Here is a 14,664-nt window from a genome sequence, read left to right as displayed (position 1 = left end):
AAAAATATTTACTATCAATAAATGATCGTATCGTATAGTATATTGTTAGCAATGGCATTCAAAGTTAATTACTTAAGTCCAACTACAAATATAGTACTCGCTAAAATTAATACTGTATCAATATGCACCTCGGGTGCAGACAGTTAATAAATTTAATCAGGCCGTTTCAATATGATTATACAAATTTGAAATTGTTTACCTGCGGCCTGCACGTCATGCCAGTATGTGCAGGTTTCTGATTTAATGATTTAATAAGTTTGATCACACCGGAATACTGGCTATGGGGCACATTAGTTATTAAATAACAGATTTTTATTCATTATTTTTTCATTTTGAGATAATCAGATATTACATTAAGAATTTTACAATAAAAACTTGCCAATCTTTCACGTTTGAGGGCAACATGCGCCATCTTAATACACCAAAGTAAAACACCTCAAAACTACCTCAATCTGAGGGTAATTAGACGATTTTTAGTTATTATGTAAAATACAATGTATAATTTGGATTATCCAAATAAATATAAAAATATTTATAACATGAAAACTTGGTAAAGACTGTCAGAAGACGCTGTACAAAAAAACATAGGTACTTACGGTGGAATATATAATAATAAAAGTCACAGACAAGCTAACGTTATATTATTAATATTATAATTGTAGAGTTATACCAAAAAAAAGTCTGCAACTAGTTTGATTGCATATATACGCAGTGCAAGCATTATTTATTACGTCATAATTTCATAGGTTTGACGTTTAAAATAACGCACTGCGTGTGCTATCAAAACCGTTCCAGACTTATCTTGGTCTAACTCTATTTTTATTATGTAGTTCAATATCCAGAAACTATTTAAAAAAATGTGCTGTTTGAATATGCACATTCAGATTTACTATATGTATGGCCAGATTTTTTCATGGCAACACTAATTTTATCATAATATCGTGCATAAACAAGGTGATAAGTGTGACCCACTTAATTGCATAAGCACATTTAGTTGATATACATTTAATATAAACTTCATGCGATTATGCTAGCGATAAAAATCGTGACAAACATTGATCATATCGACACGTTATTAGCCACAATCAATGCTGATTTTTGTCACTTCTCTATCATAATATTACATAACATAGGTATATATATGACGTCAGTTCTCTTGTAGTCACAGTGTTTCGACAGCTGACGCTAGATAGCCTAAGGTAAGGTTGGGTAAGACGAACATAGTTTTTTTTTTCTCGGGGGAAGACAAACAGTATGAGATGCAGGGACCGGACAACCCTTTCCACGATAAAACCCTTTCAATGGGCGACACTTAAACACGGCTAGCACATTAAAGACTTTTCCTTTTGAACTGCAAGCCCATTCATACCCTTACCTTTGACTAACCCTTACCGAAAAGCTAACCAAAAATAAGGCTAGCTCTTAATAAGGGTTACCCTTATCTTTAAGCGCTTTTTATAAAGGTTTCCCTTTGCGTGAAAGAGACAGGATTAGTATATATCTACGGTAGTGTATGAAAAAGGAAAGAAAATACGTGCCTAGTCAAAGAACGCCGCCGTCGCCGCCGACGGTCGCTCAGATTCGAAGTAATGTGTGCTTTATGAACAAGGTAGACGACTTAAATTAGCACGCTTATATGCTAAAAGGGAAGCCCTTTATAAGGCTAACCCTTATAAGCAATATGCAAGGTGTTGGTGAGCGGATGATAAGGGTTTTGTAAGGGTATTTGGGCTACCGATTACTCAAATGTGGTAGCTTTATATAAGGGTTTTTAAAAGCAAAACAAAGGGTTTTGTCTGGCAAAGGGTATGGTGAATTAAGCCTTATGCAATACCCTTATAAAACCCCAATAAGGGATAGCGGGCCGGTCCCTGATGAGATGTCCCGGGTGGATGCGGGTATGTCCTTAAACCTCGTCCAAAAGAGAGGTATGGGCACTGTGAATGACATCTCGCTTTGTGTGGTAGCGCACAGTACAGCGGATGTCATTCCAGATCTAGAGCAGAGCGCGACTGTGGAAGTACCTCCACCTTACAGAAACCCGCAGCCAAATGACACTAGACCCTACTCATAGTGTTGTGTTCCTGCCGATGAGTAAGGTTGCCAGAGCTACACGAGGGAGAGGAGTGTTAGGGTCAGCAACGCGCATGTAACTCCTCTGGAGTTGCAGGCGTACATAGGCTACGGAGACTACTTAACATCAGGCGGGCCGTATGCTTGTTTGCCACCGACTTAGTATAAAAAAATTAGGATTCTACAAGTGTTTGTCTTGTCCCGGTGATAGTCTTACCCCACCTACTTCGAAACTTATGCGAACGTGAAGTGTGTTGCGGAAAGTTTCCAAAAAATACTTCTCGGAAAGATTAGGAACATTTCAGAGAACACAAAGGAAACTTTCATTTTAGAATTGGAAAATATCCATTCCCGTACAAAAATTTGAGAAGTTTTTGAAAAAAAATATGAGAAAATTTCGCAATTGTCTAAACTTCGTCTTGATTCCGACGGCATATCAGTAGCTACAATGCGCTATTAAAGTATCTGATTGTTAGTCGCCAGAAAACAAGTCCCATACTCATTACATTGCCCTATCCCTTGGTGCTAACACAACCTGATAGATCTCTGTCCAAAGGTATTGTTTAAGTTATAATCCGTAAAGAATTTAGTTTTCGAGATTTCATCCGGTAATTCTATCTACATATGTATTTATGTATTGCGGCCGAGGTGTCTCAAAAAATAGTAGGCAATAATAACCTTAAACTTTCATGTACAGTCCGTTAACTCTCAGAATGACATTCGTTTTTCGGGTAAAATCGGACGTAATCGCGTAATAGAAAATGACAGTCTCTTACTGATAAATTGATAATATTGATTTAGTTGCAATCCAACACCCAAAGAGTGCAGTCTTTTCAACCTTAAACTATATAAGAGTAGTTAATACCACCATACCAATAATATCACAATTTTCCAATTGTATAATTTTACCATATGAATTGAAATATGTGACTGGTATTATCAACTCTATATAATTTCAAATTTGTTTTCGAATTTCAAATTCTGATTCTATTTTATTTAGATTATGACAAAAAGTCAAATCGCAATATAGTCATCAACCGAATATTAAGCATAATGTCATTAAATTAGGGCTTATTTTACATTGAGACAATAGGTATCCTTAACTTTTTGCGGTAAGTTTAAATCTTTTTGTGAGTTAATAAGAAAGCAGAACAGCAGTATCACCTTCGCGTGTTATCGCCGATACCCGATGTATCTTTCTAAAATCCGAAGGTCATTCTGAGAGTTAACGGACTGTACTTGGCTCTTTGCGGGCCTAGGCCAGAAATGTTTTACGATAATCTATTGCCGGCGCGCCTCACAATGTTCGCGCAACAGGTTTAGAAGTATACTATTGCGAAAGTAATGACAATATTTCCACGTGTGCTTGCGAAAAGTTCTTACAATATAATTAAATGTGATAAATACATCATTAAACGATACGAAATAAATACCTATATCTTTTTAACACTGCGTGACAAGTATTAAACGTACGCATTGTTGGTTAACCAGAAAAAAATAGAAAATGTCGGTAAGTCAAGTACGGGTAAACAAAAAGTCAACAATAGCAACGCAACACCGATCGTGGTAAAAAATAGATCTGTCGCGAAATGAGAGTTGTGTTAATGCTTTGTTCGATATACAGTCGACGACAAAGTTATGTTTTCATTTTTAAATTATTCTTTGATACAGCATTTAGAAGCCGCTTCTTGGCGCCGAGATTCGCGCACGAGTGTGGAGGGGGTAAGACGCAGCGTTAACAAGTGTGTACAGACTAATTACTATAAGCAATAAATATATTATGGCGTAAGATAAGACTCCGTCCACATCACTAAATATCAAAGTTTTCTTAGCTTATATTTAAAGTTGGTACCTAATTTGTTAGCTCGTTATATGTGGTATTTTCTATAAAAAGGGACCTTATTGTCGATGGCGCTTACGCCATCATTAACGATGCTCCGATATAAATACAATGCCGCGCGACGCTGTGCGGCGTAAGCGCCATCGACAATAAGGTCCCTTTTCATAGAAAATGCCCCATATGCGACTTTGTAGTGTTGTGTACATTATTGTCAAGGTCGGTCGCAGCGGTCGTTTTAAACATACGAGCTTGCGAGTCTGTAACTAAAATAAACAACAAAAATACTTCACATTTCTAAGTATTTATAGTAATACAAATATTATACAATTCTATGAACTAGTGCGACGGTTGGTCGGAGGCTGAATACATAGGAAGATTAGTTTATTTATCATCATAAAATGGCACGGTCCCCTGGTGCCGGCGTGTCCTAATTGAGTATTAACCCATTGACACAATATGAGGGGTCTGTAGGAAGGGAAAAACGATGCTACTGCATTATTTTTACCCAACTATGGTATCTCTACCATGGTTGGGTAAAAATAATGCATGTGCACAGAACACCTATTTCTAAAGAACCGATGCTGCCAAAAATGCTGCGGGGGACGAGGTGAGCGAGTCCCGTGCCGTGATTAGTCCGCTCAAGGACATGTGGTCCGCCGACTGAAGTAGAGGTGGCGTGATTCGAAATTCGAATATGTATCAAGTAAAGCTACCGTATGCGTTGCAGAGGGGGGTAGCGGGACTATGCTATGTCTTTAGAATACGTGGTCTGTGTGCATGTGTTAAAATTTTGGCGAATTATCGTTTGTGTCGAGTTTGGTAGCGTCATAACTATTGAGAAATTTGGGCAAATGAGTTATCAATACAAAAGTATTTAATAAAAATTAAATAATAAAATAACACTTTCAATGTGTCTGGGTACAGCGGAGTCTTAGAAATAGGGTCCCGTTTTTACCCTTTGGGTACGGAACCCTAAAAACTATCATATGTCCTTCCTCGGGCCTAAAATTATTTCCATACCAAATTTCATCTAAATCTGTTCAGCGGTTTAAGCGATAAGAGGCAACATACAGACAGAGTTACTTTCGCATTTATAATATTATAGGGGGGGATATAGGGATACTCTATCTAGCACATGCAGGCAGTCCTGTACGAGAAAATTCGTACAAGATCATAGCAGCAGGACGTAGAATTAACCTGAGACCGTACAGTAGTCTAAACTCTGAACTGGAGATTATAATCCGGCTCTATATTGTATAAAAGATATGAGAGAAACGGACTGTACTGACGGGAACCCACTTAACTGATCATTGGTATATCTCGTTGCTCGTATGATCTTATTTCTGTAAATTTTATGTAAACCTGTGTTGTGTTTTATGTAATCCTCCTACTACTAATCTTCTTCTTCTTCCTCGCGTTATCCCGGCATTTTGCCACGGCTCCTGGGAGCCTGGGGTCCGCTTGACAACTAATCCTAAGAATTGACGTAGGCACTAGTTTTTACGAAAGCGACTGCCATCTGACCTTCTAACCCAGAGGGTGAACTAAAAACTTGTTAGGATCAGTCCGGTTTCCTCACGATGTTTTCCTTCACCAAAAAGCGACTGGTAAATATCAAATGATACTTCGTACATAAGTTCCGAAAAACTCATTGGTACGAGCCGGGGTTTGAACCCGCGACCTCCGGATTGAAAGTCGCACGCTCTTACCGCTAGGCCACCAGCGCTTCCTCCTACTACTAATAGGAGACAAACAGTGTCCGAATATTTTTACTGCCATTCTGTTGCCATTTTTCACAGACTTTGTATGGTGCTACCGTTACCACCACACAAAGTCTCCATGGAAATGGTCCATAGAAGGATCGAAAAATGTATGCAAAGTTTGGGACGTTATTTATCTCTTACTAGGATCGAAAGAACTCGTGATTTTGAGTGCAAATTACTTAAAAATTCCCACAATTTAAAAAAACGTGACTACGATTTTGAGTGCAAATTACATAAAAATTCCCACAATTTAAAAAAACGTGACTCTACAACTTTAAATAAAATAGCCCAACTATGTCAATGATGAATGAATTAATGTTTTCTTTTTAATGATTGGTATGGTATTGATGGTTCATATTATATATACATATGTCCGTCCGTAGTAGTTACGGATCAGAAAAGACTCGCCGACCCTTTCCGTAGCTAATTGTATATTAGCCACAAAAACTTAAAAACAATAAACCCAATTAAATCATGATTTGAAAATGTCACAGGAAATTTACACATGAAAAAGAGTGACCAGAAAAAATAGATCTTCCACTGTGTTTAACCTCAAAGTTACTGAATTTATATGGCGAGAACCGGAAATTCTCGGTTCCGGGACCAATTTTGTATAGAAAGCCAGTACCGAGAGTTACCTTCTAGCAGAGATGGGCAAAATACATTCGAATGACGAATAAAGAATGAGAATAACCAAATCATTCGCGAATGACATATATTTTTTTCGAATGATCATTCGTGTTCAATTCATTCGCGAATAATTTATTCCACGAATGAATTATTCGCAAATAAAATAGCAGCGCCCACGAATAAATTATTTGCGAATAATATTGTCGAATAGTTAGGTTACACAGTAACCATTGAGCTGTTTTATATCCCAAAAATAATCTGATTTGTTGGTAAATGGTTGTTCGCGAATAAAATCTCACCACGAAAGATTGTTTATTCGAATAATTATTTAGATGAAAAATTATTCGAATAATGCCCAACTCTGCTTTCTAGCAACCGCGCATATTTAAATACGACAATTTGTGCGTCAATTCAGTAGTGCACTATGTTTCATTAACACGTACAAGACTATAGTTTTATCGTAAACACAGGTGCATAGTATTTATAATATCATTTCACTCCTTACGCTGTTATTACTTGTTGTCCGGATGCTAAATTGTCCAGTCAATTGTTTTAGTGTCACGGCCAAACAAAAAGGAGTCTTAACGTCTTGCTGCTTAAGTTTATTTTAATTATTCCTTCAGAGGGTATTATTACCGAGATTGCTGTTAGCGCCAGACAAAGGAACAGGAGGCGTCCAGCTCATGATTTAATTAACATGCCACTGACCAGACTTTTCACCGGCTTTCTTAGGAAGGATTAAATCGATGTACAGTCGAGTTCACTTATATATTTTTCTACTCCAGCACTGTTATGTGTAGATTAAATGACTGCCAGTGAGATCGAATTTACATAAGAAGTGCGGCGCGCGGGGCCCGGGCACAGTGTTCTTAATAAATAATAATAAATAACGGTACATAATTAGGTCTTAAAATTCTCGGGCCTGTCTTTACAAAACTCAACCTCGTTTCGTTTTGTAACTTAAGCCCATGAATTTTAAGAACCCTTATTATTTTATTATGTACCTGTTGCACAATAGTACATTATTGTCGAGGCTCGGAAGTAGCTACTTGCTGGCTGAGGATTCGTTTTAAACGGACGACTTTGGGAGTCCGTTTCATTGAATCCAAAGCAAGCAAGTAACCTTCCAGCCTAGTCATATATAGTGACTTTCTCAAAAATGGTGCAATAATTTTAAATATAATAGGAATATTTTACATAAGCAAAGTTTTAATGTATATATTTTCACAGAAAAAAGTAAAAACAATTGAAAAGATTTAATTTTTTTTAATTAAATATAGAAGTGTATTTTTCTGCTGAAAATATGTCAACCTATTTGAGACACCTAAATACGGTCATTTATAATAATAAGTACTGATCATCTGTTTGGCTGATTAATGGACCTATGCCTTCATTTGATATGACCACTTCAACTATTAAAAAAGTTTGGAACTCGACAAATAATGGAATTTGTATGCAACATTGCAGTCCGGAAATTGAGACTGCAATGTTTTTAACTTTTTAATTTTTTGTCTAACCATAAACTACGCACTTCGCGACCTATTTTTTAACAGGCAACATCGACTTTGCCGTCCATTTTTGAGAAAAATACAATTACATGCCTCTAAGACAGTAACGTTAGGTAAAGTTAGCGTTTCTTTACTGTGTTTAGTTGGTGGTTTAATCTTAGATTCGCGTTATCCCGCGTGTTCACCTGTATCACATTTTCTACAAACTTCAAATTCCTATGTCACACAGAATTGAATCAGGGGACATGAAGTTTTATATGAAAAACAGGATGGTTTCTTTGATGTACGGATACACTAAACTTAAAAATTACAAAACAAATGCCGTAAACTTCACCTACATAAGACCCTGTTCTCGAATGGTTTTAGACAAGACTTATATTGACCAGGATTTAGACCGTGATTACCGTTTGTATTGTTTTTAAGCTCCAAACAACGCAGTTACATGTATCTTGTTCACCCCCCGTCACCCGGTCACCCGTGAACAAGATGTATGTAACTGCGTCGAAATAGAAGGAGTTCAAAAACAATACAAAAGGTAATCACGGTCTATATCCCGGTCAATATAAGTCTAGTGAAACTAACCGTGAATCATTCAAAACTCTGGTTTTAGACCAGTATTATAATATTTATAATTCAAGAACAGTCAATACTTAATATTTTTTGATAAAAATGGGCCTCAACAGGCAAGAGTTTGAAGTCAGATTTGAATCAGAATTATCAGAACATAATTAAGGAAAAACTCTGTATTCAACTCTAATTTCGTATGTTGTAATATGTATGTGTGGCTTATTTGGGAACAACGTACATTCGACCGAATTAACATAAATAACTTTCGTGCTCTCATCAGTTGCACTATTTTAAGTCATTTCATATTAAAGTTAGAGATGCCCCGAACAGTGGTTTTGGTCAAATATTCGGCCCTTTTCTCGGCCGAAGCGCCGAATATTCGGCATGACATGCGAACATTTTGAGTCACAATTATTATGAAAACTGATCGCCAACAAAGTACGTTTGCTAAGATTTTTTTTTAACAGAATAAATGATGTAGTTAATCAAATCAGACCCATTTTAAAAATAAAATATTTTGTAATCAACAAATGCTCAAAAAAGGTATGTATTTAACAACTTTCCAAGAATACATTTTAAATATCAAATATACCTAGTTTCTTGGTTATTTTTATTGTGTAATTTTTATTTTTAGGTAGGTGCAACAGATATTCGGTATGGTCAAAGTGGCCAAATACCGAATAGTTGCCGAATATTCGTGGCATCTCTAATTAAAATGCCTGGAATAGCGTACGAGCTTTCGTTTGAAATTGAACTCTGTTCCCCACGGACTAAAGTCCCATTTTGAATAGCTTATTGTTAGTAGAACGTTCCACGCCCCATTAGTATTTATAAAGAGTAATTATTTGATAATTCGCATGGCATTTTATAATTATCAACATCACGAAACATCACGGTCCATCAGTCAATACATACATAGTAGGCATAGCGTTGCAGGAAGAAGATATTCGCATAGCACTGGCATGGCGGCGGATTAAGACATTAAAATAATTCAAATTATAATCCATTGTTTTATATCTTAACAAGTAAAATAAAAAAAAACACGTAAATACATACAGTTATTCTTTTAAAGCATTTTCCGGTTTCGATTCGGATGTCGGACGCGACCATAAAGAAGTCAAAATTTAAAAAGCGTCTTTTATACTTATTTACTCATTGTTTAAATGTTTGTTAAACAAAAATGAATGACTTCATGCTATAGGGCACTTTCTAGTAGTTGCTTTTCTCCAAGGATCATCCGACATCCGATATTGGATCGGAAAATGTGACTACTACGCTCTTAGTCGGTAACAATGGACTAAAAGAGTAACAAAATTATAGATGACTATGAGTACAGTCCAGTCAGCAGCAGAAGTTGCTAAGCGGGCGAGGTGTTCAAAATGATCTTGACGCGACTTTACGCGAGAATAAGAGCATGTCAAGGTAATTTTGAACACCTCGCCCGCTTAGCAACTTCTAATGCTGTCTGTACTGACGAGACATTCATCTGTGTTTCGCACAGTTTTTCGTAAAAATACTAATGAATAAAGGTAACTTTGAGTCATAAACAGTTATACCTATCATTTAATTCACGCACACAAACGTCAGTTGACACAGTTGCGAGTTGGTTGAGAAAATTGAAATCTTGATTTAAAGTTTTATGTCGCCAAACAAAACTTTTATACATTATATAAAGAGGTATATGGCGTTATGATCACACTCGCAGTCTCGGCACCGCTCCGATTCAATCTGAGATGCGCGAGACGAGACGAGGAAGAGCGAGACGAGAAGAGATCAGTATGAACACACTCGTTCTCGGCCTGACTCGGGGTGTCTCGGCGAGTGTGTACAGCCCGCACGAGATGTTAAGTCACGTGCGCATGGCGAAGACAAAGAACCTACCAATCTAGGTATATTTATTTTTAATCTTCGGATTAATTAAACTCCTAACCAAAATAAATAATGAGTCTGCAAATCTTTACTGTTGCTGTGGCAGAATACCGGGCACAATACCTCGATTCGCCTGGGTCTCTCCCAGAAGTCGTCGGCAACATCAAGGGTCTGCTAGGCTTCTTGGAAGAGTTGGGTTGACAAGAGTATATAGTGCCGACAACCCATCACGGAAAATAGGCGCAATGATATGACGTCGAGTTGCGGAAACCAAGCCCGCGAAAACCTATAACCTATAACAGGCATTCCCTGTCGAAAATAGTCGGCCAATGGTCATACACAATGCATGGACTGACGTTTATCTGACATGGCTATTCCGAAAGAATGCCGAATATAGAACATCTAATAGAGCTGAGCAGAATATAATAGGTGAGACCAAAGCGCATCGTCTCCGCTGGCTTGGCCACCTCGAAAGGATGAGTGAAGATCGGGGAGCCAAAAGGGCCTACTTGGGTCGACAAACTAGACGCCGTCCTGTACGCCCTTTCGGCTGCCCGATCTTCACTCACGTATTTAGGGGCGTACGTAAACCCAAGTGACAATTTTTACCTAAGTCCCAATTATGTTCAGCAAAATATAATCATAAAATTGAAGAAATGAGCGAGCGTGTATGAGGAATTGTTATATGAAAGTTAAGGAAGAGAAAGAGGTATGTCAGGATCGTAGCAAGGGGTAATCCCTGGTCTCTGCCTATCCCTCCGGGAAATAGGCGTGATTATATGTATGTATGTATATATTTTGTTATAAAAAAAACATTGTTACGTAACGCCCTCCCGCCCCTGTAACGCATCGTAACGTTTTACAAGACCTCCCCCTCCCTCCCAAATTGCGTTACGTAATATTTAAACGCCCCCTTTGGCTTGTTACGTTACATATTAAAATTTTACCAGTAAATCCACTACTCAGGGTCAGTAATGTTACTCTTTTAGCTTATTGTCAGTTATGTTATTGTTAGGGTTCCGTACACAAAAGGTAAAAACAGGACCCTATTACTATGACTCCATTGTCCGTCTGTCTGTCACCAGGCTGTACCTCATGAACCGTGATCGCTAGACAGTTGAAATTTTCACAGATGATGTATTTCTGTTGCCGCTATAACAACAAATACTAAAAAGTACAGAACGCTTGGTGGGCGAGTCCGACTCGTACTTGTCCAGTTTTTTTATTACATAGACAATAGACACTAATATTCATGTATTAAGTTGCCCATTTTTCCTCCCTAACCATATTTGTGAGTGTGCATTTGTGATGTTTATCTATGTAGTTATTTATAGGGTGTCCCTAGCCATTGGACAAAGCCGAAATGTACATATGCATTAAGGTATTCAGAACCAGCATACAAAGTATCATAACAACCAGTGTAGCGGTTACAAAGAAATTAACAAATTACGATTTTGTACTTTGGAGCAGCCTGTATGTGTTAGTAGTTCCTGAGGTAATACATCCTCATAGAATAGTATGAAACCTTCCTAAACCTTTTTTTATTTATGACTAATAAGATTCTGACTTTTAACAAATGTCATCATTTCCCTACATTTTCAAACAAATTGTCAAAAACACTGCCAATGATACAGTATGTTTACTAAGACATGTTGTAATGAATACAGTATGTTTTTTTTGTTGTCAATTATTGGAAATAACTTTTGTTTGAATTTTTTTTTTTTTAATCTTTTGTTCTAATTGAAAAAATATTAATGTTAGAGCATGAGAAATAATAAATATAATAATGAGAAGTAATCCTATGCGGGATTTCAGGGTTTGTCCAATGGCTAAGGTCACCCTGTATGTGTCCCCTGGTAGATGACTTACTTTAAGAGTGTGACTTATCAATTAACATTTCAATTAGGTATCAAATAACAGTTAAACTAGATAGCCTGGTCTAGATGCATATCAACAACATTATATAATAAACCTATACCACAGTGCTACATACCTACTTATGAATCAATAGGTTTCAAGAAAATTCTTATCAAATGATAAAGAATGTCTAACTAACAACAGTGTACCTCTTACTGTAAAATCGAATTCGTAAACACCAATTGTAAGCACATATTACCTCATTCAAAACTCACGACGCCTAAATTGTATTTAAGTATGGTGTGAATGTACAAAGAGTATGAGTAATACTGCATAGTGCGAGCGCGAGGTATTTTATTAGTGGTCGACAAGTCACTCACACAAGTTAATAAGGAAAACAAATGCAAAACTATATTTATGTACGTTGTAGACAACACAGAAGCGCCCAAGAGCTGCTTTAGGGTCAAATCTTCGCGGTATGTAAGTTTGCTGCAAAGTTTCTACGATCGTTCGAAATATTTCCCTGCGGCCGGGGTGCCATCGTGCATACAATTGCATTCCTTGACAGCCGATGTGTGACAAAGCGAGTAACAACTCGAGCGTGAGCCGTAGCCCCGATATCATTATCAGTACCCCAAGAACTAAGAAAACACAAGACGCTACTCTCGAGCTCGCTAAAAACATCGTCAGCTGTCGCAGATTGCGTCAATACTAGATAAACCTGTTCTGTGCCATCAACAAATATTTTATGCCCCAACGGACACAATTGTCCTTGCCCAGAAAAAATCAACCAGACAATAATATTGGTAGCAAAATAAACTTAAGTTAACAAATTATCGATCTATAGTGATCCTCAAGTTACTGCTCTCTTACCTTCGGATAACTCTAAATCCAATTCAGCTAATTTGTCTCTTATCTCGTCCGGCAACTTTGATATATCAACACTTAAGTCAGCCATCGTGGTAAAACACTCTTTTCACACAAAACAAATAAACTTAGCGAGAACACTTCAAGAGACCATCGTGACACATGGCCATCTTGAATTTCGAACAATTTGTGACTCCGAGTGAGTGTACTATAGACACTCTAGTATAGAAACTGTTAGTATTCCATTAGAACACTAGAGGGCGTCTGCACCGGATCAAAACAGGTTTGTTCTCTTTTAGGAAAATCATATTGGTTTACATTTTATCATTTAAATTCAAATAATTATGATAAATATGTATTACTGGAAGCGTATTTTTTTCTATAATATTGATAAGGTTTTTTAACGGTAATTTCATCACCCGCTTTTTTTAATCAAGAATATAAGACGCTGTCTATGGTTTTGATATAAGATTTAAAGCAGCTTTACACGAAGTGTATTGTGGAAAATGGGTGTTCACAAAAATTGGTTTAGAAACAATAATAATTAAATTAAATTGGTCAAATAAACAATATAAAATAAATCGATTATATAATATAAGGTTGGCATCAAAATCGACGGCTTATAATATCTTCATATCAGTTGTATTTGAATACAGTTCCAGGCGTTCCAGCTACTGATTTACTAGGGGCAGGCATTTTTCTATTAATCTTAATTAATAAAATCCGCACTAACTCTGAAGTACCTATGTATTCGCAATATCCGCATTACCTTTCCTCATTCCTCCTCCTCCTTCCTTTACACATTCAACTAAGCGGAAATAATCTTATTAATTATGATGTTATTTATCCTTAGGTATCGCGCGGGGTTATCTAACGATGCACGTTACTATTATCAAGTAGGATTAGGTTAAACTTAAATTAGCATCTAAATAATGAATTTCAATCTAAATGTGCACGACTGTACGCTCAGCGAAACAACAGCGTCTAGCTAGCCTAGCGTTAGCGCTAGCGCACCGGCCGTCTCACGTCTCACTCACTGCTTCTGATAGTTCTGATCGTCTTAGGGAACGAACCCATGCCAACTGCGTTCACGTGCCTTGCTCCGTGACTTTACACGCGCCACACGGGTCAAACAATTTTGTCAGTAGAAAAAGGCGCGAAATTCAAATTTTCTATGGGACGATAACCCATTTTTCAAATTTGCCGCTTTTTTTACTGACGGAAATGACTTAACAGACTATATTCATATTGCCAATTGAAAATTTATAATGATGTTAATTTTAAGAAGACCTTTTTAAAGCATGAACATATTCATTTGAAAATGAAATTGTTTTATATATATATTATTAATAACGAAAAATATACATTTCATTTTTTGTCATGATTACAATACAATCCCTAGATGCTCACATTACCGTTTTTCCAGTGGCAAGCTGGAAAAGCCCAATGATGGTCATCTATAAGTAGTATAGGGACCATAACCACAGAATTAGCGTAAGACCGCCATTTGACCTTCAATCCAGCGGGGAACTAGTGCTTATTGGAATAAGTCCGTTAGTTGCTTACCATACCATGTTTTTCCCCACTAAAAACAATTCGCGTACACATACCCACCGACTCGTTTTGTACAGTCAGCTGCAGAGAAAAGGTACCCCACGTCCATACTAATTTACAGAACTTTGTATGCAGG

The 14,664-nt window shown here is 37.1% G+C and overlaps 1 protein-coding gene and 1 long non-coding RNA gene across 2 annotated transcripts in view; both read right to left on the bottom strand.

Annotated features, from left to right (window-relative positions):
- LOC134754465 (disco-interacting protein 2) overlaps positions 1-13,170 on the bottom strand; it is a 141,254-nt gene extending 128,084 nt beyond the window's left edge. Inside the window, exon 1 of the mRNA XM_063690799.1 lies at positions 12,981-13,170. Within this exon, the coding sequence (XP_063546869.1) occupies positions 12,981-13,065 (85 nt within the window). The 5' untranslated portion in view covers positions 13,066-13,170. The remainder of the gene's footprint in view (positions 1-12,980) is intronic.
- The window catches only part of LOC134754525 (uncharacterized), a 267,264-nt gene that overhangs the window by 213,217 nt on the left and 39,383 nt on the right, over positions 1-14,664 (bottom strand). The window lies entirely within an intron of this gene.

The sequence above is a fragment of the Cydia strobilella genome, chromosome Z (assembly GCF_947568885.1).
Source record: "Cydia strobilella chromosome Z, ilCydStro3.1, whole genome shotgun sequence".
NCBI classification, from domain to species: domain Eukaryota; kingdom Metazoa; phylum Arthropoda; class Insecta; order Lepidoptera; family Tortricidae; genus Cydia; species Cydia strobilella.
The sequence above is the reverse complement of the archived record's forward strand: the minus strand, read 5'-3'. Positions and strand labels throughout refer to the sequence as shown.